This window comes from Polistes canadensis, unplaced genomic scaffold (genome assembly GCF_001313835.1).
Source record: "Polistes canadensis isolate GaletaPanama2010 unplaced genomic scaffold, ASM131383v1 scaffold_15, whole genome shotgun sequence".
Classification (NCBI taxonomy): domain Eukaryota; kingdom Metazoa; phylum Arthropoda; class Insecta; order Hymenoptera; family Vespidae; genus Polistes; species Polistes canadensis.
Genome location: NW_014569562.1, coordinates 1,310,606 through 1,336,723, shown reverse-complemented (window position 1 = coordinate 1,336,723; position 26,118 = coordinate 1,310,606). Strand labels below are relative to the sequence as shown.

At 28.6% G+C, this 26,118-nt stretch overlaps 3 protein-coding genes across 5 annotated transcripts in view; 1 reads left to right on the top strand and 2 right to left on the bottom strand.

Moving 5' to 3' along the window:
- Nucleotides 1-1,038: 1,038 nt before the first annotated feature.
- LOC106793538 (RNA polymerase-associated protein CTR9 homolog) lies at nucleotides 1,039-7,622 on the bottom strand. Its single transcript, XM_014760549.1, has 13 exons — nucleotides 7,308-7,622; nucleotides 6,716-6,814; nucleotides 6,378-6,617; nucleotides 5,699-6,271; nucleotides 5,488-5,607; nucleotides 5,073-5,383; nucleotides 4,453-4,978; nucleotides 4,164-4,358; nucleotides 3,955-4,071; nucleotides 3,571-3,881; nucleotides 3,163-3,500; nucleotides 2,911-3,085; nucleotides 1,039-2,799 (listed from the first exon to the last, which is right to left on the bottom strand). The coding sequence occupies exons 1-13, from the start codon at nucleotides 7,347-7,349 to the stop codon at nucleotides 2,133-2,135; spliced, it is 3,714 nt and encodes a 1,237-aa protein (XP_014616035.1). The 5' UTR covers nucleotides 7,350-7,622; the 3' UTR covers nucleotides 1,039-2,132.
- Nucleotides 7,623-8,740: 1,118 nt separating this feature from the next.
- On the top strand, nucleotides 8,741-15,207 carry LOC106793536 (dynamin-binding protein-like). Its single transcript, XM_014760544.1, has 9 exons — nucleotides 8,741-9,238; nucleotides 9,338-9,515; nucleotides 9,631-9,749; nucleotides 9,854-11,281; nucleotides 11,383-11,532; nucleotides 11,606-12,226; nucleotides 12,300-12,482; nucleotides 12,570-13,169; nucleotides 13,265-15,207. Exons 1-9 carry the CDS (start codon nucleotides 9,149-9,151, stop codon nucleotides 13,457-13,459), a joined length of 3,564 nt encoding a protein of 1,187 aa, XP_014616030.1. The 5' UTR covers nucleotides 8,741-9,148; the 3' UTR covers nucleotides 13,460-15,207.
- A 199-nt stretch (nucleotides 15,208-15,406) lies between these two features.
- LOC106793537 (quinone oxidoreductase) overlaps nucleotides 15,407-26,118 on the bottom strand; it is a 19,653-nt gene continuing 8,941 nt past the window's right edge. The window contains exons 1-3 of one of the 3 annotated variants that reach the window (XM_014760545.1): nucleotides 19,299-19,649; nucleotides 18,032-18,757; nucleotides 15,407-17,253 (exon numbers count right to left, since the gene is read on the bottom strand). In XM_014760545.1, coding sequence (XP_014616031.1) covers nucleotides 16,818-17,253; nucleotides 18,032-18,757; nucleotides 19,299-19,351 — 1,215 coding nt within the window. In that variant the 5' untranslated portion in view covers nucleotides 19,352-19,649 and the 3' untranslated portion in view covers nucleotides 15,407-16,817. Of the gene's footprint in view, nucleotides 17,254-18,031; nucleotides 18,758-19,298; nucleotides 19,650-26,118 lie in introns of those variants that run through there. The other 2 variants (XM_014760547.1, XM_014760548.1) reach the window with 2 other exon arrangements.

Here is a 26,118-nt window from a genome sequence, read left to right as displayed (position 1 = left end):
GATGTGTATAAAAATATTTATAATATACCACGAATGTAGCAACGATTCGCAATATCTATATAATTAACATTTATAATATTATATTAACGATTGTTTTAATTGTACATGATACCATTTTGTGAAGTGGTTTAAAAAAAAAAAATTGGAAATACGAATTCAATATGTTATGTTTTAACTTTATTGAGATTAGTTAGAAACGAAATTTATAGAGGGTAAAACAGTTCATATTTGTTAATAATAAATTTAATGTTGAAATTATTTTCATATATTGCATATGTTTTCAATTTTTTATGTTTACAAGCGCAATATATAAAATTAGAGAGAAAGAGATCTGTGACGTAATCAAATTCAAAACATAACAGAGGCACAAGCAATGATATATGAATTTTTAAATTATGGCTATACAAGCCACTAAGCAATGGTAGTAATTAAATGCCTTTAACATTAAGAGCGATATAGAAAATGAATATAAATGTAATTTTGATGCTTACAATTGTAATAATCATTTGGAGAAGTTCGATTCTGTAATTTGAACTATAAAAATGAATAAGAGATTAGATTATTTTAATTATCTATTGATATTGTCACATAAATTAGATAATTAAATTATAGTTTTTTATGTGACACATTGTCAATATGAAAAAAAAGGCTGAAGAGTGAGAGACATGAACTGAGAATTGTAATTAAAACTATATTAAAAAAAAAAAAGAATAAGAAAACTGTCTGCAAAAGAGAGCAACAGTATCTCAATATTTAGCTACAAAAAAAACTTTAACTTAATGTATTTTATTAATTAAAAAGAAGTGTACTGATAATTTGAGCTAAGAAATTTTGGATACACAGAATTTGAGTTAGATTATGCTAATATACGAATAGATATATAAAATACGAGCAGAAAGAATACACCGATATAAACTTTATATCTGTCTTTTTGTGATATACTCATTGTTATTAGGTTGTTTTAATCATTTCTACATATGTAAAAAAAATAATTCTAACGATTTTTAAAAAATACAAATATCAGTTCAATCGTTTCTATAAATTTAAAGATTTATATTAATTACATAATTTAAAATATAGTACATAGGAATAGTTATATATTACAAAAGTCAAGTTTTTTCTTTTTTGTTTGAATTCACTATTTACACTTGTACCGTATATATATATACACATTAACAAAATACCCTAATACTTTAATTTAAAGGATTGACATGAAGTTTAAAAGTGTTATGTTGAATTTGTGCATTTTTTTTCTATGTGTCATAGGTAGTAATAATTCTTCACACACACATATACACACACACATTTTAATAATTAATTTTTTCGGGGATTTTTTTTGTATAGTTATAAATTGCTACTATTAGTTTGTATTTTTTCTGCAAAATGAAACTTATGTAAATAAATTTAAATAAGTCAGTAAATATATAATTAAACTCAATAGCATGTGAAGTTATATTATAATTAATATTGAAAGGTAATTTATATAACTATTATATATATATTTATTTCAGATAATCATATATCCGTAATATTTGATTAGTAATATTTTTAAATTATTTATTTTCTAATTACAGATATTTCATAAATCCATTTTATACCCAACTTCAAATAATATACATATTCAATACAATAAAATATTAAGATCATATTATTCTATATATGGGCAATTAATACAGTCAATTAAATGCATAGTTTATGGTATGTGATCTGTCGTTCATTTGTAGTTTCTAATGTCAATTGTATCATATATGAATCATATCTTCATTACTCATATTAAAAATATATTACTAAACGAATGCTTTCAATTAAGTAGCAAATGAGAATAACTAAAAGTATATAACAAATAAATGAAATTAAAACTAGGTACAAGTAAATAGCATTAATAACTTTCTATCGCTATTGGAAAAAAATCTATTTTTATCTTTTTCTTTTTGGCACAATTATTATACTTAACAAATGAAATTTCCTATTTAAAAAAAGTCGGAGAAAGACAGTGAATTTTGTCATAATAATTAATTTGTCAATCTTTAATAATACTTGTAAAACACATGACGATGAAGTACTTTAGTTAATAAAAAACAGGATTATTATAGATTTTTTTCAATTGATTTTTGTATAGAAAATATATACATTTATTTATCGGGACTTCCTGATTGCGAAATACTTCTCGATCTTGATCTTGATCGGGATTGAGATCGAGAGGCAGAACGTGAATGCGTCGGTGATCGAGAAACCGAGCGTGATCGTGATTTTGATCGTGATGCTGCGCGTGACGATCCACGAGAACCTTCTGAGCCAGATACAATTCTTTGGCTTCCTTGATTTTCTTTCTCACTTTCGCTTTGAGATCCAGATTTGGATTTTGAGCGAGATCGAGATCTAGATCGCGATACTGAACGTGATCGTGATCGTGATTTTGAACGTGATTTAGATCGTGATTTAGAATGAGATTTAGATCGTGATTTAGATCGGGATTTAGATCGGGATTTAGATCTAGAGGGAGATCGTGATTTAGATCTTGAAGGTGATCGTGATTTAGATCTAGATTGCGATCGTGAAGGTGAACGTGATCGTGATCGTGATCCTGATTGTGATCGTGATCGAGATGGTGAATGAGATCGAGATCGTGAATGGGAACGTGAACGCGAACGCGAACGTGAACTACTTCTTGCACGACTTCCTGACTTCGATCTAGAACGTGATCTGGAACGTGATCTGGAACGTGAAGCACGTGAATTTTCTGAATCGGATACGATCTTTCTACTTTTTGATGGTCGTTTGTCATTATCACTTTCAGCACTGTGAAAATATTAAGAGTTTTAAATATATATATATATAAAATTAAAATAAATTCATAATAAATTAGTAAAAAAGAAAATTGTATTATAAAAAGAAGAAGAATATATTTACCCGCTAGCAATTTTAAGACCTCCACTATCGCTGTCAGATTCACTAGTTGATATTGTTTCTTTTGACAAAGGCATCTTTCCTTTTGGAGTATCAGTTGTAGATTTGCGGAATTGCTTATCCTTTTTCGTACCCATTTTTCTATTACGTTTTGGTTTTCTACGATCACTATCTGAACCTACAAATATATGTGTATATTATTTAACATGATAAAAATATATTTATTTCCTATATAGGTAGTTTTGTTTTACTTACCACTGTCTCCACTTGCCATATCTCTTTTTCGTTTTCCTTTACCCTTTCCTTTCTTTTCCTTAGTCTCACCGCTAGCTTTTCTTTTACGTTTCTTTTCTCTTGGAACTTCTTCTCTACCTTCATCATTACCAGATCCTCCACTGTCACTAATATATTGATCTGTTCTTGTCTTTTTACCTTTTCTTCCAGGCTTCTCCGAAGGCATCTCACCAAATACCAATGCATTTTTCGTTTTTTCAACGTATTCTTGTCTTTTTTGTAACATTTCTTCTTCTTTTTGACGGCGTATTTCTTCCAATTTTCGTTGTTCTTCCGTTTGACGCATTTTGAAAGCTTGTCTAAAAGAAAAAATATGTTTAAACATTGGTCTTTTATTTCGCAATATTTTTATAATCATTTAAACTTTACCTTTCTTCTTCTTGTTTCCTTCTAAGTGTCTTTTCTTCCTCATCCAATCTTCTTGCTCTAGCAACATGGTATTGCGCTTGAGATAATAAATCTTGACACTTTCGCGCTTCTGTTTCTGCCATTTGTTCCATTCTGTCGCCATGAGCAGATAAATATTGGAAGTATTTGTGAGAAAGACCCAATTCATGTACTGCTTGTAATACAGTAGTAAGCGTTGACTTTTCATCTTTCAAAATTTGTGTTGCTAAACGTTGTAACACTAATGCAATATTGTATAACAAAACAGTATCTTGTGGAGCTACTCTGCGAGCCTATAATACAAATATTTTTTTTTTTAAATTCTTATTAGTATATTTAATATATTTAAAGATAGATATTATATACCTTTAAAAGTGTTAATTTTGATTCCTTCAACTTTCCAGCTTTAAGATATGCCCTAGCAAGATACTGTAGAACTTCTACGTTATTATATTTATAAAATTTACGTAAACAATTTTCATACTGTAATAAAATGAAAAACAAATTATAATATTATTAACAATTTCTACATATTTTTATAGAATATATGTTATAAATATATGAATTATATTCACCATTTGAATAGCACTAACGTATTGCTTTTGCTCTACATAAATGTGAGCAATGTTTAACCATACATCACAAAATTCTGCTGTTGCTTCTCTCACTTGAGCAAAAATATCTCTAGCTTCATTCACGCAACCTTTATGTGCTAGCACTGCACCGATTCCATTTGCTGCCCAAATATTTTTCGGATCATTTCTTAACACCTACAAAAAGTAAAAAATAAAAAAGAGCATTTAAAAATGCATAGAAGAATAATCAAATATAATAAATATATTATGAATAAATAATTTTAATTACCTGTTTGTACATAGCTAATGCTCTATCCTGATGTCTTTTTTCTCTTTCTTTGTCTTTTCCACTCTGATGAAGCGTTTGTAGCCAAATATTTCCTAAAGCTATCAAAGAATAGGCATCTGTACTTGTAGTAGGATTTTTAAGAATTCTTTCAAATTTCTTCTGCCCTGGACCCCATTCCATTTTTGCCAAATGCAAATTACCCAAAAGTGACCATGCATCAGGATGTTCATTATTAATTCTCAAAGCATCCTTAAACCAATCGGATGCTTCGTATATCTGTCCCTTATCTCTCGCCATACATCCAAGTCTTAAATAACAATCTACATAATTTGGATGCTCTTTTAAAATATCTTTGTACAATTTTTCTGCACGATCAAAGATGCAGAGAGCTTCATTAAGACGCGCCAAATTGTAAGTAGTTGTAACCGCTATTGAATTGTAATAGACAGAATCGTGCAAAGCATCATCTTTCGAACGTTCTAAAGATTCTTCTAAATTCTTTTTAGCTTCTTCCAAATTACCTAATCTAAATAAGATATAATATATACACTTTTATAAATTTATCTTATCTCTCATTAATATTAAATACAAAATAATTTTAAATATAAATTAACACATACCTGTAATGTAAAGCACCTACATTATTTAATATCTCAGGAGGAATATCAGCCTGAACTTTTTCTTTCAAAATCCTTGTTGCTGTTCCATACGCATTTAAAGCTGCATTAAGATCACTTTGCTCTAAAATTTGAGCTAATTCAATCCAAGCTTCTACGTCATCTGGAAATTGTTCCGTTACTTTTCTAAGATGATTTTTAGCGATATCACGTTTCGATTGAGAGCTTGAGTTAGCATAGAGCGACCCAAGAATCTTCATTGTTTCATAATTTCCTGGTTGAGCTTTCAATACTTTTTCGAAACATTGTGCAGCCTTTAAAAAACGAAGAAAAATTATTTTAATTCTTCTTTGATAAAATTTAGATTTATATTATAAAATAAAACTAATAATAACAATAACAATAATAATTTTCTTACATTTTCTGCATCACCCCGATAAACGTACATTTGACCTAAACCAAAATGAGGTAACACAAAAACAGATGGAGCAAATTGTGTTGCTTGATAATAATATTGAAAGGCTTGATCATAATCTCCCTAAAAGAAGAAATGTTATCGATTGATATTATAAAATATTTAGAAAGTATATACTTAATTATTATTAATTTGTATATAATTAATTACTTACTTGTACATGAAATGCCCTAGCCAATTGATAACAACTTTCCGCCCGCATTGCTTCATTTTCTGTATTGTGAAACGCATGCAATGCCAAATGTTGTACTTTATTATAATCCTTTTTAAAGAAGAAGTGATTAGCTAAATGATTCAACACCATAGGATTTGTTGAATCAATCGTATAAGCTTTGGATAACATTTGTACACCAGCCCGGATACTATCAGGTTGTTGTTGATTTAATTTTAAAACAGAAAGTCCAACTAATGCTCCAACACACTGTCCATCTAATTGTAAAGCTCTTTCAAAGGCTAATCGCGCTTTTTCTTGATTATTTAATTTCATAAAACAATGTCCCATTCCTAATCTTACAGCAGCTGGACAATTAGGATTAGTTCTTAGAGCTTTCTTGTAAAACGCAAGTGCACCTCTATAGTCTTTTTTATTGAAAGCGATACAAGCTTTACCGAGTAAAGAGGGAATATTATTAGGCGATTGATTCAATACAAAATTAAACTGTGCATCTGCTTGTTCCATTTTATCCCCTTCCAAAAGGCAGAAATAAGCTCTACCAAGGAGGTGGTTCTTTAAACAAATAAAAAAAAAAAATTAAAAAACAAATTTACGAGTAGTTAATATTAATAATGCATAAAAAGTATACTGTACGTAAAAATAAATAAATTGAACATACCTGATCATACATGATTATTTTATCAGCAGTTGTATACAATAACGTTGCTTTAGTAAAAAGATCTCTTTTCTTGTCTTTATTTTTTTCTTTATTCGCTTCCTGTACATAGTACGCTGCCAACATGTCCAATGCTCGCATTTGATCTTTTTCAAAATCACGATAATCAATATTTGCATCAATTCGCGAAGATTCAAGTATTTTAATAAAGTCTTCGATCTTTTGTTGTTTGTAATATTCCAGCTATTTTAAAAAGAAAATAAGTAAATAACAAATAGTACATTCACACATGTTAAATTTTATTTAAATAGATTTAAAATGTTTTAACATAAAATACATACGGCCAAGTTGACCCATACGTGGAGCTGAGCATGCTCTTGACGTAAAATACCAAGAACTTCATCGCCGTCAGGTAATTGATCTAAACAAAGTTCTATCACCTATAAAAAAAATATATACATATATATTAATATATCATATAAAGTCTAAGTTCATATTAATACAAAACTTACATAATTTCAAGTTTAACGTATAATTTAATCGAGTCAAGAAGATACAATATACAAAGTTTTAAAAAAAATATTAAAGTAATAAAAAAAAAACAAGAAAGAGAAATATAAAGATAGAAATTGATAGTTTATTAAATATAGGTTAGTTGATTGAATTTTGGTAGGAGTCGATAATTAATATATTAACATTCATATTAACATATTTTATAAATAGTATAGAAACATAAAAAACACGAGTTGACCACGTGACAATTTTTTCAAATAAGTTTCCATTACTTCAATTGAAAAAATGTGACAAAATTTGGATACCTCAGGAAGTTATAATTTTGTTGGGACGAGTTAAACAAGTCATAGAAGAAAACACAAACGAAAATGAAAAATATAAAATATTATTACAACGTTTAAAAAAAGATCCAATGCTTACCTCATCTGTATCACGAAGTGGGATTTCTATGGAGCCAGACATTGTAAGACCCCCTTTTGTTTTCTTAATTTTAACAAATTAGTTCACTTTTCTAGCACAATTAATAAATATATAATTACTTTAAATTGAATTAAATGTGCTACTTAGTATTAGTCGTATTAATACTAAATAATCTATCGATAAGTTTCATTTCCACATTCCTTGTATTTTTTGGTTATACATATGTATACATATATATATATATGACACAGGCTTTATACGCGATATTTGGATGAAATCAAACTCATCAAACATAAAACCAACCAGTTACAACGAATGACCAAGATAAAGTTGGGTCATAGAGATTAGAAATACCTGAAACAAAATAACGGTATTGTAGTGACATCTATAATAAAGATAGCTTGTTTAAAAGAAAATATTTATTTTACAAGATTCTTTTCTTTTTAATAAACAATAAATAATAAACAAATAGAAAAATTATAATATGTCAAACAAAAAGAACTAAAGTAATAATAAATAAGTGAAAAAAAAATATGAAGTTTATATTACATCCAAATAATATTGTAAGAACCAATGAAAAGTTCTTAAAATCTAGCAGCGGTACCCGCTTTAGCGATAACTCGCGATTTCTAGGAACATAATCGATATCTCGCCAAGATCGATGTCTTATAATTAGAGGGAAGAACATGACGCATCGGAGGCGCGAATTAAGACAAAATCTGAATCATCTGAGAGTAACATGAAAGTAGATATCGTTGTTTCAAATTTTTCCATTGCATTAACCATTAAACCATACTTACAATTGCATATCAAAGTTCTATTATTACAATATCTTCCTAGACCTCAATATTGCAATAGTATACAGCGCACAATATAAAGTATTGTATTTCCCTTATTAAATTTTTAGAGACATTGTTCGTGATATTTGAAGAGTGTCTCATGTATTTAATTTGAATAATTAATTGTTTTTCAATACAACATAATTGCTATTTTTTTAATTAATGACACTTATGAGCTGATTACTCTTCTTAGTTTCAATATAATAATTGTTTTATATATTTAACTTGTTTAAAAGAAATATTTCAAATGTTAAATTGTCGTTTGAAAATATTCCCTAGATTCTGCTACCAAAATGGCTGACGTATCTAATTAATACGTATTTGTATTTATAATATAATAATTATAAATATATTTTTATTAGAGAGATTTTAGATTAATTCATTAAGTAATACGGGCAAATTTTATTGTCATGTAATGTATCGTTTAATAATAAAATAATAAAGTAGATCAATAAAATAATGCTTTTACAATAACGAAGATAATTGGTTGTTGAACCAAGATGCAGTAGTAATCTTACTAGATTTTATCTTTGATTACATATTTAATTTTAATCGTTATCTATTAAAAAAAAATATATATATATATATACAATCAATGTTATCCGTAACTAATTTACTTTGTTTTCTCTTGTTTGTCAAGTATTTCATTTTTTTTATCTATTATTTCCTAGGATGGAATTTATCGATTACGCATACATTTGTACTACGCATGAAATGTAATCGTTTCTTTTGAGATACGAATTATAAATATATATCAGTTTTATAAACATTTATCGAATTTTCGAATGTCTTCATTGAATATTAGGATTGTAATTTTTGCGTTTGATATCATTAATCCTATTATAAATATAAATTTTGAAATAAAATACACATATATAAGTTGATAAGAGAGTAAATTTTACCAAACTTATGAGAACTGTCAATGTTACGTTTCTACATGCGATTTTATATTTTAACAAAAATACAGAGGAATTTACAGAGTAGGCATATTGAAAAAAAAATATGGAAAGTGGTTCATTGACTAGGGTTCTACATGATTTTTTTACAACCATCGATGGAGAATTAAGTCTCTACAAAGGGGAACATTTTTTGGTATTTGTCTTTTTAAAAAATATGATTTAACTAACCTTTTCTTGATGCGTTTTAGAAAACAGATTATTTTAATGCATTATTTATATTTTCTTTGAATAGATATATAAGGTCATCGATAAGCATTGGTGTTATGGACAATCGTGTAACAAAACAGGAAACTTTCCTTTAAATTATTTACATAAAGTTGAGATACCGCAATTATTAGAAACTCAAAGTTTATTCGTATCAATAGCTGCTTTTGCTGGAGAACAATCAGGAGATTTGTCATTTGGAGCAGGTAATGTAATAGTTTAATGGTATATATATTTAAAAAATCAACAATATTAAACTATTGCTTAATATTAGATTATCATTTAATATTGCATACAAATAGAACATTTATGCTTTATTAGGGGAACTTATTGTTGGAGTACGTGAAGTTGGATCAGGATGGTATTTCGGACAAATAGATTCCAGAGTTGGAATATTTCCTACTACGCACACATGGCAGATAGATACAAATTTGATAAAGGTATGCTTCTATAATAATCTATTAAATACATCATTTATTTGCAATATTAAGTAAAATTTTATAAAAGATAAATAAGATGTGCAGATATTAGTTTTTATTTTTAGAAAACGGGTAGTAAAAAATCTATTCAAAGAAAAGGAAGAGTTAAAGCGACATTAAAGGCACAACTACAAGAGGAATTAGATTTAAATGAAGGCGAAATAGTTACGATCATTGAAGTTTTGGATGATGGTTGGTGTCGTGGAATTTCAGAGAATGGTAGAAATGGCATCTTTCCTGAAGGCTTTATTTCTTACATAAGTGATGACGAAGCCAGTGATCAAATGGATGCATGCTGCTCAAAAGAAGATGTTTCACTACCATTTGTATCCAATATTAATTCAGTGGAGAATAATGTTTCTAACAGGCATTCGATACAGTCGTATAACGAAGAAGATCCTGTACCAAGTTATTACGATTTATTTCCACAATTTTCTACATTCAAAGATAAAGTATCAGAGGATAACGATCGCGATGATAATGCTAATTTGTTCGACGTTAAATCATACGCCATAACGTTATATCCATTTAATGCTCAATTTCCAAATGAGTTAAATTTTGGAGTAGGTGAAGTAGTGCATCTTATAAAACACATTGACTCAGAATGGATGGAAGGTTCTATTGATGATAATAAAGGAATATTTCCAGTATCTTATGTTAACATTGTAGTAGATTGCCCAGAAATGAAACTTACAGAAGTAGTACTTAGTAAAGAAGATAATAGCACAGAATATACTTTATTAGAACCAGGTACAATGGCCAAAGTGGAATATACATTTAAAGCACAAATGGATGGGGATATAAGTGTTAAGGAAGGAGATATTGTAACAATTATCAGTATGGCTAATGAAGATTGGATTAATGTTAAAAATGTTAATGGCGAAATTGGTCTCTGTCCAAGAGGATATTTAAGTTCAAATCCTATATCAGAACCTGACATTGATCCCACATTGGATTTGTTAGAAGATTTTGTTATACTAAGAGACGACAAGCCTAATTCATTAACGGATAAAGAATATAAACCAAAAAGACTTTCAAAACCTCATAGACCAGCACCACCAGTACCAGCTCCTGGTCGTATGCCATTGCAAAACAGTAATAAAGATGCAGCTAGTGATAATAGATCTGAAACTGAAAATTCAGTAGCCATTTCCGAGAAAAGAGCAGATCAAAGACAAAACGTTATAACAGAATTAGTTCTTACAGAGAAAGAGTATGTTCGCGATCTGAGATTAACTTATGATACTTTTAATCTATCTAATCCTCATTTTCTTAAATCAAAAGGTATAGACGTTGATGTTTTATTTGGAAATATATTAGAAATTATCCAAATTGCTGAAGAATTACTATACGAAATATTAAGAGCTATGAAAGGATGCGATGAACAATTACAGCAAGTTGGTACGTGCTTTATAAATATGGCTGATAAATTACGGGTCGTATATGTGAAGTATTGTGGAAACCATGAAGCAGCACTTGCTTTATTAAAAAAGGTTAATAAGCAAATAATTTATCTTACAATTATTTTTTATTATATACCATATGAATTATATATCTTTCTATGTATTAATTATAGTTATATATTGTTTTTTAGTATGAAAATAATGATGAAATTATGACTGTATTTAACAAGGGTACTGAGACATTACGTTATCAAATAGCTTGCTTCGACATGAGTTCCATTCTTATAAAACCCGTGCAAAGAATTTTGAAATATCCTCTTATTTTGTTCGAATTAATAAAAGTAAGCTTGAATATAAAATTATTTAAATATTATTATATAATTTCATTTCTAAATTAATATAAAATATTTTTAGTGTACTGAGGATGACCATCCAGATAAAGAATCTGTGAAAGAAGCATGGAAGGTTATGACCGACGTGGCTTGTTATATTAATGAGTATAAACGTCGAAAAGATTTGGTGTCTAAGTATTTAGATAATGATAATACATTAATTAGAAAAATGGCTAAATTAAATATGCATTCTGTTGCAAAAATGTCTATGCGTTTAAGTACAAAACTATCTGCTAGTTTAGGTTTGACAAATATCGCAGTGGATCCAGTATTTGAAGAACTCGAAAGACAATTCAGATCTATAGAAAAATGTATATGGCAATTTGCCAAAGACGTTGAAATGTGTATTATTTATTTAAGTGATGAAGCCAGTTCTGGTGAACTTATGTCAGATTATTTAAATCAATATTATCAGGGAACACCAAATCTTGAAATTAAACGAATTAGAGACACTCGTTCGTTAATTTGCTCACAATTTATGCAAGATTTAAAATCAACATTGGAAATACGTGTTAATGTGCCATTGAATTTATTGACAACCTTCTTGGAAGGCCCTGCAGTATTAATTACAAAGAGGCATGATAAATTACTAGATTATGATGCTGCCATATCGAAAAGCGAAAAGTATAAGGAGTCAAAAATTGTAATTATATTTTATTATCTCTTATTATTGAATTAAACAATTTTTCTAATAATGAATCATTGATATCGATTAGGTACAGGACGAATTAGTAACAGCAAGGAGTAATTTCGAGGCCTTAAATCAACAGTTATTGGAGGAATTACCGATATTAATCGACGCGGCTGTAAACGTCTTAGTTAAATGCATCAACGCTTTTGCGAATGCTCGAAAACTTTTAACCGGAAAAATTACAAAAAGATATTTAACACTTTGCGAGGTACGTTTGTTGATTGTTGTATTTTTCTGTTATTTTTAATTTAATATTAAAAATAAAAGATAAAATATTATTTATCTTCCCATATAGACTACAACCCAAGTCTCGTTAAAAGATATTCTAGAATCTTTCCTAGTAAATCATAATTTACTTTGGAATCAAATTGCGCGTTTCTCGTTCGGCGGTACGAATTCAAGAACAGAAGAGGAGAAAGGAGAAATGTATTCGCAAAGTGAAAAAGAACGGATTTTTTTAAGAAAAAAATATCCGAGAGATAAGTTATACATTGTAACGGAAAACGTAATGAAAACTACATCTCTCGATTTGGGTGCTGCAAGAGGATCTTTGGTAGCTGTTATCAAAAATCAAGATCCTATGGGTGACACTACGAGATGGCTTATCGATAACGGCGCTGACAAGGGTTTTTTACCTGCTCATAAACTCCAATCTTTACAACTACAACAACCGACGAAACAAACTAGCCTTGAATCTAATACCTATAGCAATACCGATTCTATGCCAGATTTAATATCGATGGCCTCACCTGAAAAAGAAATAAAATCTTCTTCCGAATCTAACTCGCAGTCGTTATTATATCTGAATATCGATGAAGAATTAAATACAAATCAGATTTATAGTAACATTGAAGAAATTTCAAAAACGCAACAGTATCAGAATCTTACTTATGAAGTAAGTTATATTAAACATTAATTTTCAGTGTGTGTATATATATATATTATAAGTAATAATAGTAAGAAAATTTATTGAAATATTTTATATTTCAGTTTTATTATACTATGTATGATTTCGCCGGCGGTATACCTGGTACATTGCCAGTGAAAAAAGGTAAAGCTCTTAGACTTGTTAGGCCTCATGATGAAAAAGGAAACGACGAATGGTGGCTCGTTGAAGATCGTCATGGTCAGACCGGTTACGTTCCTAAAAATTATTTGACCCCGGCAGCACAGACGAAAACATAATTTGGACGATACGGAGAATTAATTTATTTCTTAATCGTATTAACTAAATTTTTCGTGCCTTAATTTATACAATTATTTGCTTATATATTTATAGAAATATTTTTACAAGTATTGCGATTTAAATCAAGTCATTGAAATAATTACAGAACTTGTTCATTTGAACAGTTAGAAAAGAAGTGAAAAAAAACTAAACAACAAAACTCATTCAACTCAAATTAGCGATTCTCACGATATATGCTTATCTTCGTTATCTAGTATAATATATCAATCGATGTATTTATTTAGAAAAACAAAAGAAAAAAAAGTGTATTTTTTCGACGTTGATAAATGTATTTTTCTGTGATATATGGTAATATTGTATATCATATTATTATATATAGCACGTTAATTCTCTTAAAAACCAATTTTAAAATCTCGTAATGTATTTTTCTTTTTGTTGTTTCTATTTCAATTTTAAATCGTCTATTTACTTTATGTGTATATTTCGTTGTACATTGAAAATGTAAAATTGTTTATTATATAAGAATATATATAAAAGAGTTCTGTTAAATGGGATATTTGTGCACAATATATAAAATATTGTTTAAACATCGTAGTTTCATTTGATCTTATAATAATATCTTTCATTTTGCATGTTAGTCGGATAAAGTAGCGATCTAATAATACGATGATTTTACAAAACTGTTAAAAAAAATAGTTATATTAAATAGATTATACATTATTTCTAATGATACTTTAATATTTTATCTTACAGAAACTAATTTTCAAAATATAGGTATCGTTAAGTATTAAAACATATGAGTTGATTTGTGAATATTTGTTAAGACAGTCCATTAAGAATTAATATGAAAAAAATGATTGTTTTGAAAAATGAATTTCGGTTCATAAAAGTTTGGTGCTACTTGGAAATTGTATCAGATATCACATTATATTTTTATAGTTTTAATATGTGAATTAGAAATATTTTTGTTGGGGATCCAAGAAAATTATTTTATAATAAATTTATATTTACCTTTAGAGTTCATTAGTTAATAAGGATCACTGGACGTAGTATAGTTAGAAGATATACGAAGGTGGATTAAAATATATTGAAGCTTAACAAAAGAAAAAGTTTTATTTTTGTTTTATATAAAAGTGAGTTCGACCAAAACATAATTGTTTCTATGTTAGACTCAAAATTTTTCAACCCACTCACGTATGCGAAGAACATTTAATAAGAGTAATAATATAATAAGATGATTTTTTAATAAAAACATATTATATTTTACTATATATTATCGTCATGTAATATAATACATTTATACTGTCACGATTATAACAGTCGGTACAATGACGTTTCGTGTACCTACGGGTACCTAATGCTTATTATCTAAAGACTACGATATAAAATAAGGTATATAAATACATATACGCATGCATACATATAAATATTATAAATACATATGCATATATATATTTATATACATACATACATATATACCGTTTTAATAAACGAAACAGTCTTTTCGGATAGAGCAAATTTTAACTGCGATGTATTTCGTTATTAATTAAATAACAATTTGCGGTCATCGTTATTAAAGTAAGTACAGTTATTAGTTTAGTATATAACGTGTCCTTTCGACAAAACTTATACCTAAATTTATAATACCTATATTCTAGGACGCAAAAAATACTGATCTATGGATAAACCATGAACTCACACATTGAATGTCGCTACATTTGTGAGTGTCGAAATTGACGATGAAAATGAGTTTAAACTAATTTGTAACGCTTCGTATCCGATCATTCATCCTTTCTTATTATCTAACACTCGATTTTTGTCGATTTATCACTTTTTGTTGTTGTTTAAATTGTTTCTTCTACCTTTCTCGCGTATCTTTGTCTAACGTTATTATAAATATATTATCGTTATAGTTATAAATTTTACATTATGCTTATTTTTCTTTCTTTTTTTTTTTTTTTTATGCATTATTTTTCGAACATTCTCGTCTCTATTATCGTTTTTCATTAATGAAATATCGTATGTATAAAGATCGAGTCAAAAGTTTTAAATTAATTTTTAATAACAATTACTCTAGTTCGAAACTTCTTAAGATAATTTATCTTCCAGATCGTAAAACTACAAGCATAGCTTTTAAATATTATTAAGCTAAAACTACAAATTGAAAAAGTTTCGAAAGAGAGTTCCTTATTTATTTTTTAAATTATTTAAGAACTTTTGACCTTACTCTGTATATACGTGTATATGTGTTTAAAACGTAAATCATTCAAATGAAATTATTAGATTCAACATACATGATCGTCCAAATAATTTTGTGTTATCTCTTGAAAATCAAAATAAAAAGCGCAAGAGCTGTCGATATTTTTTTGGTATTTTTCGTCATATTTTTGATATTTGAATTCGTTCGAGATATTCTCAACAAAACGAAAGTGATAAATTATTTTGTCGTCAACGATTTTGTTTAAAGGAAAATAATGTTTGATAAAAAATAAATTGTAAGTATACGAGACTATGAGAATTTGTTGGAAGTTGCACACATACATCCACTCACGCACAAACACAAATATAGTTCATTCTTTATCATTCATACAAACTCGGAATAAAATCATCCAACATTGGAGTCACACATACATATCACATACATTCAAAGAAATTGTATCTAGAAACTCTCTGAAGGTCTGTAAAAATAAATTCTAATCGAATCCTATGAGAAGGAATCATATAAATAATTAAATCGAATTGTTTCTCCAATCATTTTTCCCTTATCTTTCAATTAGACAATCTTTGAGTGAGATCACAGAAAGAGAGTCAGACAGAGACAAATACACGCAATAGTATCTTAAATTCAAAATAATCTTCAAGTTCATTTAGTGTTTTCATCTATGAAATTATGGGAGAGTTTCTTGGATACGTTAATTGAGCCACTCGTTTATCCAAATCGGATTAATTCCACAAAAGAAAAGAGTAAAGAAAAATAAATACAAATTATATACATCGTTTATCATTTTTGTGTCAAAATAATTATTACGTTATTTTAAATAATATATTAAAATATATATTATTGTAGTATTAAAGTCTAATTTGCTTTGATATTGAAATTAAAAATAATGTCACAAACAATTGTATTGGACAAACGTCGAACGTATCTCAAAAGTATTTTAATCAAATAATAAAAGTGGAGTTAATCGTATTGACTTCTGAATGGCTTAAGATTGAAAATAAGACAGAGAGACAGAATACACAGATAGATATTTGAAATAGTGTTTCTCTCTCTCTCTCTCTCTCTCTCTCTCTCTCTCTCTCTCCCTCTCTCTCTCCCTCTCTCTCTCTCTCTCTCTATCTCTCTTAGTCTATCTTTTAATCAGATGGATAGAAACGTAGAATCGCACGACCTTGAATCATGGAATGGCAGAGTTTGTGAACAACATCGAGTGCTTCCTCAGCAGGGTATACTGTGTGTGGTGGTGGTTCAATTTCGTTCGTTGCAACCAATTGAACCAATTCACGAAGTTGTTCTAAAGTACCTGGCTCCACTGATTTAATACTCTGTTGTTTTTCTTCGGCACGCCTGCTAAACTTTGGTAAAAGACGATCAGCAACTTCCTTTATCACGAATACGACTCCACCTTTGCTCAAACATTGGATACTACGATGAAGACTACGAGATGTTGTTCCAAAGTCAATCACTACGTCAACTTGACCTTGACATGCATCCATCGTCCTTTCGATCAGTTGTTTCTCGTACAAATCCTCGTTCCATTGTACAACGTTTACTCTGTAAGCAATGTGCAAACTATTTGTGAATAAATCGAATGAACTATGAATCTATTGATTACCGAACTCGGAATGTTTTATTATCTTTTTTATATTTTTTCAAATTTTTATATCTAAATCGTGAACATTGTTAATTTGATATCATAACATTATTAAATATTATAACGATAATAATAATAAAATACATATTTGGATTTATATAATTATCAAATGCGATTGTTATTACTTAAATAATCAAAGGTATACGTGTATGCATGTGAATACGTCTCTTTAACGAATCGTAAAAAAATACAATTAACAGGTGTTTACGATCATAATATAACGATTCCCATTTGAAAATTGATATACAATCGCGCTTGTTTATACTACGAACGAATCTTATCTCTCATGCTAAAGTTATATGCGAAAAAGAAATAAAGATACGTGCTGCTGTCAAAGGGGAAAACAGATAGATAGATTAACTTTTTAGAATTTTTATAAAGATAATTAAGGAATCGAACGACGCGATTGACAAATTGTAATTCAAACATTGATATTTTTAATCGAACGAAATAATTACTTTTCTTTTTTATCAAACAAAAACATCGCGATCGAAATATAATAACATTTATATGAAATTCTTCTTATTTTTTTTTTTTTTGCTTTTAAAAATGACGAGCAACATTGACACACACAGATCACAAGTAGAGGATTAAATAAAATAAAATAAAATAAAATAAAATAAAATAAAATAAAATAAAATAAAATAAAGGAAAGGAAAAAAAGCTAAAGAAAATAAAAGTTTCGATGAGACTTACCGTTGAAATTCCTTTGCCATGATAAGACCGTCATCTTTAAGAGTAGCAATAGTGATAGTTACTCTATCCTTCATATTACTGAAGTGATATGCCGCAATTCTCAATGCCCAAAGTGCTAATCCACCAGTTCCAACAATCAGAATCTTACAAACGGTTTTCTCGTCTCTTTCTTTTAAAAGATTTTGTACATGTTCATGGGCAGCGAATACGGTGTTCATGGCAAGTAATGCACCAGCTGGTAACATAGCAGCTACGCTCAATGGCATATTATCGGGTATCTTAATGAGATACTTAAGATCATGTACAACCAAATATTCGACGTATCCGTTAGGTATTCCTTCGTAAGGATAAAGTATAACGCGATCACCCAATGCATATTCGCAATCCTCGCTGACGTCAGAACCAAGTGATTCAATGACACCGGCTACTTCGAATCCAGGAAATAATGCAGCATCTCTTACACCATGGTGAGGAATGTTAGCTGGAAAATCACCTTCTAAAGATGCTTCGGTAGCCAAACTACTGCTACTCGAAACAGATGTTAGAGACGATAGACTTGGTGAACGTTTTGGATGATAACATGCTCCGGCACATACTACGCGGATCCTGGCACCTTGTGCAGGTACTTCTGGAACCGGTACGTCGAAACTGAATACACAATCGCGTCCTATTATGCTCGGACTTTCGATCGATACTTGTCTACACAGCTTATTCATTTTTTCTTCTCTGCAAAAAAAGAGAACAAAAAATATAAACTCAATAAAATTTATAATAATTTCAAACGTTTTAATACCGATATGTAAATCTTGTTCTCTCTCTCTTTCTTTGTTTTTATTAGCTTAATCATCTAAATATAAATATCCCCGTTATGTAATCGTGTATAGATTTTTAAACAGTTAGAAATTAGAAAGCGAAACAAACTTTCTAGATCCGTTTTATTTTACTTATAGAATCGATTTATTTCTTTCTTTTCAAATAATCCAAATGAAATGTTTCTCACGCGATAGACTTGATAAATCATCGTGGTATATTGCACCGTGATTCATATTATTTACACATCATATACGTATATAAATAGAATCAAATAAAAGATTTCGAATTTGCAGAAGATTTGTATTTTGCACTTGGTTTATCGAAATTAAATTTCAAATTTATTGAATAAAATCTAAATAAATTGACAACTATATAAAACAATATACTACAAAAACGAAATGATAAAACATTACAAATAATAATAATAATAATAATAACAATAAACAACGCGTACCCATTAAAGGCCTCATGTGCAACCGAAGGCACTTGCTCCAACTCCACAGGCATCTTTAAGTCGTTGTTAATGCAATTTTAGAAAATTATCAAAAAAAAAAACAAAACAAAACAAAACAATAATTGCAATTCTCAATAACAACTCCTTCCAATTATCTCTATCGATAATACAATAACAAAAGAATTCAATGATCCTATCTTAATGAACTTTGTTAATGAGATTTCAAGATATAAGTATATTGTTAAAAGATAATAAAGAGAAAAATAACAAAGAGAATCTTTAAATCTGCTTTTGCACGTGTTAATCGTTTGAACGTGTAAACGGACTAACTCGAAGCGTCGTGAAGCGTTAGTCTTTATAGCGTGGTGGTAGAGTGGGGGGTTAGAGGGAGGTAGAATAGAAAAGAGTGGGGAGAGAGAATATCGTAAATACAAGGGTCCATAGGGAATGTATGTGTGTGTGTATATGTATGTATGTATGTATGTGTGTACGGGGCAAACTACGACACACTGGTAGGCGTGAGAGAACACTCACGAAACGCATGCACGTTTGTTTTTCCATGCGTGTCTTTCTCCCACTTATATCAACCTCTTCTTTCTCTCTCTCTCTTTTTCTTACTCCAACTCGTCTTCGTCTTTTCGTCGTTGTTTTTGTCTTTTACAATGTCGATCTTTAATGAGAATTAAAGAGAGAGAGAGAGAGAGAGAGAGAGAGAGAGAGAGAGAGAGAGAGAGAGAGATACGTGTAATTGTGCAAATGGCATTTAAATGGAAAAGAGATAAATGTATTTACTTATAGTATTATATATGTACTACTTTAATTATTATGGTGTACGTATTGTGCATTTATTTTTCTCTCTCTTTATTATTGTCTTGTTTTTTTATATTTTCCATTTAATTCTGGTTTTGCTACTTATACAGAATCACAAGTTTCAAGTGCAGTTGGTATTCCCTCTATGATGTCACCGATCAATACATACGAATGCCCATATACGTGCCAGTTATTATATGACAAGTTGTATTATTCTAATTGTAAGCTCAAAATAATAAAGTTGACAAAAAAATCGATCTTACGATTTATTTCGTAATAACGGTTTTTATTGTCATATAAATTTATTTCTCTTTCTCGTTCTTTTTTGTTATTTTTCTTGGTTTTTTTTTTTTTTCTTACATCGATTTATTTGTCTCTCGTTAATATATTTCTCGATGGTGTTTGAATTAGGTCAATTTTTCGTACGAACGATGCGTAGCAATAAATCGAATTGTTTTGTTCGATCGATTGGAAGAATTTAAAATCAATCATAATTGTGTTATACGGGGACGTCGTAATTCGGTGAAAAAAAAAAAAAAACAAAAGTTATTTATTTAAACAAAACACAAACATGCAAATAATACTTCATTTTAACTCGTACTGTTATCGTGTTTATCGCGCAGAAGAGATCAAACAAATCATCCGTGACCTTCCTTAGAATTACAAACGATTACAATTGATACGTTTTTAAACGAATTGAGAATTATCGTTATTTTTTTAATTAAAGAAAATAAGAAAAGAAATATATTGAAGTATCTCATCAGGGGATTCTTTTTATATTTATTTATTATTATATATTATTTTTATTTATAAATTAATTGTTGTCTCTCGGTCAATAAACAGTTGTTGCTTTTTTCTTCTTTCTTCCTGTATGTTTCATTCTTCCGTTAACCTGACACACTTATGGCTTTAAATGATATTACGTAATCCCGATTGTGAGTTAAATTTAAATGACATATTTTTCTTCGCTTTATAAACATCCGTTTTCGTAGTTTACGAGACTATAGAAAATGATTTGCTTTTTAAATTGATTTGTTTTGCATTGCTTCGATTTCCTCCTTCCTAAAAAGAAATGAAAGTAAAATAGAAATGGAAAATGTATAATATATACCGATGAATCAGATCGAACTATAGTAATTGTAAGAAAATAGGAGGAGAAAAGAATAAATAAAAAAATCGACTATTCCTAGGCAGACAATGAAGATATTTTAATTTCAAATTGTTTCGACTATGTATAATCGATACGTTTCTTTCTATACAATTATTATTTATACATACAAAAATGCGATCATTGTTATTCGAATTCAATGAGTATTTTAAAATATACCAATTTCAATAAATTTTCATCAAAATCGTTAATCGGTATGAATTATATGTTTGTATTATTTAGATTGATTAAGACAAATTTTATTATTAAAAAAAACATGATCGTTTTTACGATGACTTTCTTTTTAATGATAACAACAACAATAATATATGTCAAAATGATCAATCATTCATCGCAAACACGTAGTAAACATGATAAAACAATAGTCTATCTTTAGGGTGGTACAATTTTATAGCAATCTAACTTGTTTGTGAATACGATAGTGTTTAACTCTATTAATGTTACTATTTTAATATCAATCTATCTTTATCTATTTACAAAGTCATATATTTCCATCGTCAACTATGAAAATTATCAATAATACCTTTTTTGATCTATCGTTTGTTTTGAATGCACAAAGCCAATTTTTCTTTTTATGTACGACACAATTATGTATTAATTTATTTGAAATTTACAAGAGATAAAAAACAAGATAAATATGTTCTCTATCGAAAACATTTTTACATCAATTAACTATATAAACAAACAATAATAATATATATATAATACGAAAAAAATATATATTTATTATATTAAAATAAAATAATAAATATATTATAATATAATAATATAAACACAATTAAAAAAAAAAATAATATTTATATAAATATATCAGTATACTGTGTTATTATTTCAGAGTTTTTTTTTTTAAATATCTAATATTATTATTACAGTTGTTATATTAATATATGTATAATTATATTAATTGTAAAGTCCCAATGTTTTCAGGAATATTTTAAAATCCAATTAATCATTTTCGAAATGTCTTTATCTTGTAATATTTAAATTTGATGAAAGAAATTAGCTTAAAAAAAAAAAGAAACGATAAATCAGCATCGTTTAACATTTGGTCTTCATTTTATTGTTAAATTTATATAAATACCTATGTGCAAACATATCAATTTCAACGTTTATATAATGAATTTTAGAAGATGAAATTTTTGGAGAGTGTTATTATGAATCAGTATCTAAAGAAAAATAGTGGATACTAGAGAATTGATCATGTCTTGGACACGCGCCATCCATTAACAATCTCGCATCGAGTTCTTTTGCAACCTTCGGAACTATCTAAAAGAAAAAAAGCTCAACCTATTACGGGTATGCAAGAAAATATCACGTTTTAACGTATACACATCGTGTTGTGTTGATTGTGTCCTTGTTACCTGCATTAAAGTAGAAAAAAAAAGGAAAGGAAAGAAAAAATTGCGGAAAAAGACGGAAAGAGAAATAGAAAGAGACTGAAATAGGTTGTTCTTAATCAGCCACACACGTTCACCAGTATCTCAAAGTAATAAGTTTCAATGATCAACAGTCCGAATACTAACTATGAAAACAATGTTAAACATTACGTAAGTTAACTATAGTGAGCTTGTAGGATGCGTCTCTGTGATTACCATTTGAACGTCGTTTAACCTCGTTACAAACTGAATATAACAGGTTCGTTGTTAAAGTTCTTTGTTGTTCAGTTATATTATGCTCTTCTTCTTAAAACGTGTTGTGATTAACACGTAAAAAAAGTTTAACATTCTAAAGAAAGAGAAAGAGAGAAAGATTAAAAAAGATCGAGATTATCTTTTATCGTTTTCTTATAATCTTTAATAATATCGTTCTGATTTGATAAGGACGATAGTTAAAAAATTATGTCAGCAATGAAAATAGTCTTCGAGTATTTATCGAGGATCGATGGGTAGATCTTTATTTGTTTAAAGTATTTACTTTATGCAAGGACGTTCATCCATCGATAATACGTGTATTTTTAAATACATACTGTTTGTTTTGTTTATTTTCCATTTTTGTTATTATTGTTATTATAATATTATCGGTACTGTTATTATTCCAAAGTTTTTCAAATTTCTAATATTGTTATTACAGTTGTTATTATATTTGTATTTTTTTTACGTGTAACTTTTCCCATTTTTTAATTTCAAATTTTATTATTATTATTATTGTAGAATTGTTGTAAGTTTTCTTAAAAAATATATATATTTTTTATTGTTAGTAAAATTTGCATTAATATATTTTTCTAATATTTATGTTTTCGAGTTGTTCGTATAGCACCACGCAAACAAACAGATTTTATATTTAACATTTGAAAGTCATGGGGATTTAATTAACATAAGTAAATATGTATGTTTATACGTAGTCTGATATGTCAGATAGAAAATTCGTTAGAATTAGAAGAGCACGAACATTTTGTGAATAATAGGCGTTTACTTCGAACGATGGTTGAATCATGCTAATAAATACTGGCCCTCTTTCTCTCTCTCTCTTTCTTTCTTTTACATTTATTTCCTCAAGCTATGATAGATGAACATGTTTTTTTCCGATTCCTCGACTGAATCATCAATTTTTGAAAGAGGATAATATAATAAGTCATGCACTAGATGCGTGAAACTCTTCGATTTGGCTCGTTATTAATACTTACACGTAGCAATGTAAGAGTTTTATTTCTAAATAGATAACAAATGAAATTTGAATTATCTTCTAATCAATATCTTTAAAAATATTATTTTAATGATTATTTTAATGTTTATTTTAACGATTTATTTATCGTCATTATTTTTAATTTGAACAATTTTCAACTGGCTTCTATTCTAATACTTTGAAAGATATGAGATATCCAAACAAATAATGAATTCGTTAGAAATCATTTTCCAATGGCAACATGTATACACGTTTTTCTCGTCTTTTTAATTACCTGACATGAGTCTTCTTCAACTTAAATAAATTGAATATTAATGTTCTTAGAAGAAATATTATACATAAGCATACACATGAAAGATCAATTTAGTAATTATTATAAAACATGGTGAAGAAATATGCCCGTGTTATTACAGTAAATTGCAAATACATTCGCAACGTGGGAATACTTAGATAACGTGTATGTTCACAAAGAATGACATACGTATGATTACGTGCAAGTGTGCGTATGTAATCTTTTTTACACGCAGGATGGAGATATTGTTAAAATTTATTGACGTTTACAAATGCTCTTGCAAAATGGTTACTTTTATATTATCTCACGTTTCTGTTTTATTTAGATATGTCATGAAACGATCGTTTTGGAAAAAGATCATTAAAAAGAACAAAACAATTAATGACGTACATAGAAAATGAATACGTTCGTATCGATCGATTTATTTAAATATTTTTTGGATGCGTTTGTTCGTAAGTTAAATCGTCGACGTAGGTAATAGATTGATCTAATTTTTTGTTTACGAATAAAAAATATTGTGATTTAACATAGGAAAGCCCCCCCAAAAAAATGATCCATTTTGTAAACACACTTGGAGTCAAAATTCCGAGTAAAAATTTGCAGCCTTCATTTTTGTTACTATCTGGATGAAAACCAAAGGAAATATACGCGTATGATAAAAATAGCTTACGTTTAACATATAAGAGAAGAATACGAAGAAGGGAAAGAAAGAGAAATCTCTACGTCAGATGTTCCTTTTTTCAAATCATTTTTATATATCCTTGTGTTTCACACTTTATTCTAATACCATAAGTTAACACACTTTGTTAGCCGTGCAATTGAATCATCATAACCAAGGTTATATTTTTATCGTCGTTTAAAAGATCTTTAAATAATAATTAAAACGATACGAATGAAAAAAAAAAAAAAGAAAGCCAAAACATTATCACGCAAAATTTACTATAAGAAATTTAATTATTACGTAAATTAATTTATTAAAAAAAAAGAAAAAAAAAAAAAAAAACGAAAAAAAAAGCTTCGAGTTAAAAGATTTAAATTAATTTAAACCATTTTTATCAAATTCGTAATTTTTTTCTACGATCCAATATTCTTTTTTATTATCATTCAAAAATATAACATAAGAAAACAAATATTACGTATATATTACAAAACTACTAACAAAAGGAAAACATACCACAAATGAAATATATATATATATATGTATATCGCAAAAAACATTGTGGAATTTAAACAAAAATGTGGAAACGTGTTATATTACGCGTTAATATTTCCGTTCCTATCAAAATGCGCACCAAAAAAATAGTTAAAAATAAAGAAGTCAAAATTCAACGGGAACTCGTGGAATACGATATTTAAAAAATAACAAAAATCAGGGGGAAAATTACGGGAAATAAATTATTTGATGATATGGAGGGGGGAAAAAAAAAGAAATAACACTTGGTTGAAAATACACATATGTGAGAAGAAGGAGGAGGAGGTTTCTTTGTTACAATATGCGCGTGTGTGTTCGATTCGGTGCGTGATTGTGCGCGCGCGCGCACCAGCACGGAAACGCGCGAGCGCACGTTGCCCTGGGTAAAAAGATGGGGGAAGGCGGTCGATACCATGGCACGTTTGAATCACGTGTACATCAGCAGGCATCCGCGTGTTCGCTTGAGCAGATCTTAGAGCGGCACCGTTCTCGCCTATTTCGAGTATAATGCCCTGAGAAAGAAAGAGAGAGAGAGAGAGAGAGAGAGTGAGGAGGGGAGGGGGAGAGGGAGACTCGCATAATGCACTACTACTCTTTTAACCCTTTAACAAAACTCAATTTTATATTTCAAATGAATTATTTACTCATCCAATAAGATTTTCATTCCTATCTTTACTTGTCCTTTTATTTGGCTAATTTTTTTTTTTTTTTTTTTTTTTTTTTTTTTTTTTTTTTT